Genomic DNA, 4,444 nt, shown 5'->3' with positions numbered 1-4,444 from the left:
CCCGGCGCCGGCCCCGGCTCCGCCCGCGTGTCGCCGTACTGGCTGTGGCGGCGCTGGGCGGGCCGGTGCGGCTGGTCGTTCCGCGGCAGCGCCGCCCCGCAGCTTTCCCTGCTCCGCCCCCGGTGGCTGCGACTGCGGGGACCGGCCGGCGGCCGCGGGGCCATCCCGGAGTCCGACAGTGCGCGGAGCGGGCGCGCCGCGGCTGGCCGGGACCGAGCCCCCCGCTCTCCGGGCTCCCCCGCCCGCCGGAACCGAGCCCCCAGGGCCCGGTCCGGTTGGAGAGGTGACGGAACCGGCCCCGGAATCGTGCGAGGGGGCCGGGATGCTGCTTTCGAATATTAATTCGTTGGCCCATCTACGTTCTGGGACCGGCGGGGAGCTGAGCACCCCTAAACTCCAACCAGGTGACAGATCCGGCCCGCTTTTGCGCGGTTCGGTGCGGTCGGGGGACGGTCGGGGCCCCGGGCGGGACGCTGACGGCCGGGTCTCGCCCGCAGGGAAAGAGAAGGAGCCGCTGGAGAAGCTCTACCAGGTGGGCCCGCTGCTGGGGAGCGGCGGTTACGGCTCCGTCTACGCTGGTATCCGCCTCTCCGACGGGACCCCGGTAAGCGGAGGGGAGGGCGGCGGGGCGGAGGACGAGGGGGAGTCGGCGGCGCGGACGGCTTGCTCAGCCCGCCGCTCCCTTGGCTTGCAGGTGGCCATCAAACACGTGGCCCGGGACCGCATCTCCGACTGGGGCGAGCTGGTGAGTGAGCGAGGGCACCGGGAGAACTGGGGGCATCACGGACGGGGATAAGCCGAGGCCCGGGAGGACAGAAACCGGGCCAGCACAGAGGGTGTGGGCATGGGGTCACCGGGGGACATGGAGCATCCCGGACGGGAGGGTTGCCCAGTACTGGTGGGGTTGGATAGGGGAGCACCGGAGCATCCCTTGGGTGGGGGGAATGCCCAGGCACCGGTGGGGTCAGATAAGGGGTCAGACCGGAGCATCCCAGGCAGGGGGTACCAGACCTCCAGCGCAGCATCAGCCCCCCTGACAGCATCATGGTCCCCCTGCAGCCCAACGGCACCTGTGTGCCCATGGAGATCGTGCTGCTCAACAAGGTGGGCTCCAGCTTCCACGGCGTCATCCACCTTCTGGACTGGTTTGAGCTGCCCGACAGCTTCGTGCTGGTACTGGAACGTCCGGAGCGATCCCAGGATCTCTTTGACTTCATCACGGAGCGAGGGTGCCTGTCAGAGGATGTGGCGCGGGGGCTTTTCCGCCAGGTGCTGGAGGCCGTGCGGCACTGCCAGAACTGCGGTGTCCTGCACCGCGACATCAAGGACGAGAACATCATCGTCGACCTCGGCACTGGCGAGCTCAAGCTCATCGACTTCGGTGCCGGCACCTTCCTCAAGGACACCGTCTACACTGAATTTGATGGTGAGCCCACACCCAGGGGGATGCTCCCTGTACCACGCGTTGCACAGCCCGGTCTGCCTGGGCACCAGAGGTTCCCCCGTTTGCTGGGGGGTGGAATTAATTGTTCAACCGGCTGCCAAGTTGCTTTTTGGCGCGAGGCGGGTGTTGTGAAACGGGAGCCGGCTGCTGGCCCTGCCGACAGCCTCTGCCACCCACCCTGCCCTGGGCTGGGGGGAGCCAGCCCGGCTCCCAGAAAACAGACACCCGTGGGGGTAGCACGGGGTGGGGGGTGTGTGCAAAGCCCGTGCACTGGCTGGTCTGGTTTGCAGGCGCGGAAGGGCTCGGGCTGCTCCGCTCCCCTCGTTTGCTTTGGCTTATTATTTTTTTCTTTTTTGACCAAGGCAGGGCAGGGAAAGGCGTGGTTTTTACCCACCCGTGGGTGGTTTTTTTTTTTGCATATAACGGTCGGGCCTTCCCCGGGCCCGTGCTGCCCTCTTCCGGCACCGGCGGCTTCATTTTACAACCCAAAGTTTGTAAACAAGAGTCACGTGCTGAAGAGGGGGTGGTGGGTCACGCCGTGTGTGTGTGTGTGTCCCCCCTGCCACCGGTGCAGCCCCCGGAGCCCAGGTGAGGCCCCGGGAGTAGTGAGCATCTGCCTGACGCGCCCTGCGTGTATCCCATAGGAACACGGGTTTACAGCCCACCGGAGTGGGTCCGCTACCACCGCTACTATGGGCGTCCGGCAACAGTCTGGTCCCTGGGCGTCCTGCTCTACGACATGGTCTGCGGGGATGTCCCCTTTGAGCAGGACGAGGACATCATGCGGGGCCAGCTCTTCTTCCGGCGGCGGATCTCTCCAGGTGGGTACCTGGCTTCTTAGCGGTGAGGGATAACGGGTTTTGGGAGATGGCACCAGGCACAGGAGCATCCTGCTCTTACAGCTATGGAGGAGCTTGATCTCCCGTCGTTAGCTGGAGGAGGTGGCACGTGTCGTGCCATGCTGCTCTCCTGCAAAACAGATAATCAGTTGGGAGGTTTGGGTACAGCTCTGAGCACAACCAGCTCGGCCTGGGCCATGCGGACAGTGGTACACGATGGGCAGGAGCCTTCTCCAACTGACCGGTGGTTTCTGGTTTCTCTCCCCAGAGTGCCAGCACCTCATCAGGTGGTGCTTGTCCTTGCGTGCCTTGGATCGGCCGTCCTTGGAAGACATTTTCAACCATTCTTGGCTGCAAGGTGTTCATCTACCCCAGGAGACGGCAGAGATACACCTGCGCAGTTTCATCCAGGAGCCTGGCAAGTAACAGCTCCACGCATCTCCTGGCCACAGGAAGCAAAGAAGACCACGTTTTGCTTGTGGCTGTACCACCGAGCAGGGATCATCAGATGGGAACATGCACATCGTGTCCTGGAGCTGGGCTGGAGAACTGATCTTCCAGGCATTGGTGGTCACCGTCCAACCCAGGCGTTGTGGACACCCATCGAATGACCCCAACTCATTTGATGTCTCGACAGTAAATTTTTTGGTCATTTTGGTTTTGTTTTTCGAGGATCCCTAGTGTCTTCCTGCTGAATTGGGGCCGCAAGAGGGTCGGAGACCTTATTGCAAGAAAAGCTTCAACGGGGGAAAACTGACTGGGGGGTGGGGTGGGGGTGGGCAGGTACCGCGGCCGAGTGACCGTCTCTTCTCCGCTGTCGCCGTGCTCGAGCGCCTTGGGTTTCGATCTGGGCTGTGCTGGAGGAAATACTTGAATTTTCCTACGCTGCTGCTTTTCCAAGGCTACAGTTCCTTTTCCCTTTGAAAAAGAGAACAGGGTAGAAGACACTTGGGAGCCAAGGGGACGATGCCTCGCCTCTCGTGCCTCCATCTCGCGTGGGTTTTCTGGGCTTCTTTGCTTATTGTGCCCTCACGAATGCACAAACAATGCAAACCAACAGAGCTGTAAATGTGTACAAAGTTCTCTGGGAGCAAAGCTTGAGTTACCGTTGTTAATAGTGATCAAGTTTTACCTTTTGTTCTTTGTTCCAGGTCTTGTTTTTAATTTATTTTCATGAATTTGTGTTTGTTTTTTAAAGAGTCCTAGCCTGTAGGATAACTTATTTATTTATTTATGATTCCTGTGGGTTTCCAACCCGCTCCTTGCTTCTACAGCCGCTGATCGCTCAGTTTTCCGTTCGAGTCTTCCCTCCGTGTCCGTCCCGTGTCCGTCCCCAGGCCCGTAGTGTTTCTGTGGGCGGTTTGGCGGAGGTGCAGAGCGGCCGCCCGCTCCCCAGCCGTCTGTGTACGTAGCTCTGGGTGCTGCTGTTTCCTCGCCACGTGCAGATCTCAGTTTGCAGATGAGTTTTGGTTTTCTCCACGGGTGTCTTGGCTGGGGCTGGGGAGGGGGGAGCTGGCCCGGGCTGTCCGCGCTGTCAAGTCTTTACGTGTAACCAAGTGTGTAGCCGGCGGGTTTTTTGTTAATATTGTACAGGGGAATTCAAAAATCTTATTTTTTTTAATGCGGTTTTAAATAAAAAGAAACCACTTGATGCTATGCAGACGTTCCTTTATGGTGGGGTGGGATGAAGGATGCTGTGAGTGAGCCAGGTAGCAGTGACCACACCGTGGCTACTGTGGGGACCACCAGTTTGTCTCCAGCTGAGACTGACTCCGATAGTCCCACCCAAAGGCTTGCTGAGCAGCCTTAACCAGGACCAGCCAGCTGAGAGCACCACTGGGAAGGCTGGATCCTTCCCTCCATGGGGTTTTTCCAGCTCCAACTGCTCCTGGCAGGTCTCCTGGGAGAGATCAAAGGGGTGTGGAGCCCTCTTCATTTCCATTCATCTGCAGGCTGGAGCAGAGCATGTGCTGGGGACAGCGAGTAAACAAACATCAAAGCAGCCTTACGAAACGCCGGATGTTGTCAGCCAAATTCAATTTTGGTAAGACAGATCCTGTTGCTCCGGCTCTGTTGGCGTGGAGCAGGTGTTGCATGCCGGGTGCGGGTGGGTGAAGAAAGCCGCCGGCGGGCTGTCCCCACCTCCAGCTCGGCTGCGGCG

At 60.4% G+C, this 4,444-nt stretch overlaps 1 protein-coding gene across 3 annotated transcripts; it reads left to right on the top strand.

The window, feature by feature from the left end:
• Positions 1–218: 218 nt before the first annotated feature.
• PIM1 (Pim-1 proto-oncogene, serine/threonine kinase) lies at positions 219–3,934 on the top strand. Of its 3 annotated transcripts, none has more exons than XM_086627178.1 (6): positions 287–368; positions 492–604; positions 695–745; positions 1,060–1,426; positions 2,089–2,265; positions 2,552–3,934. In XM_086627178.1, the coding sequence occupies exons 1-6, from the start codon at positions 323–325 to the stop codon at positions 2,707–2,709; spliced, it is 912 nt and encodes a 303-aa protein (XP_086483304.1). In that variant the 5' UTR covers positions 287–322; the 3' UTR covers positions 2,710–3,934. The 3 variants fall into 3 exon arrangements, with proteins under 3 accessions (XP_086483305.1, XP_086483304.1, XP_086483303.1); XM_086627177.1 differs by having other exon boundaries at positions 287–404; positions 498–604; XM_086627179.1 differs by having other exon boundaries at positions 219–604.
• The last annotated feature ends 510 nt before the right edge of the window (positions 3,935–4,444 follow it).

Source organism: Tauraco erythrolophus, chromosome 27 (genome assembly GCF_009769465.1).
Source record: "Tauraco erythrolophus isolate bTauEry1 chromosome 27, bTauEry1.pri, whole genome shotgun sequence".
NCBI classification, from domain to species: domain Eukaryota; kingdom Metazoa; phylum Chordata; class Aves; order Musophagiformes; family Musophagidae; genus Tauraco; species Tauraco erythrolophus.
This window is presented reverse-complemented; position numbering and strand designations above follow the sequence as displayed.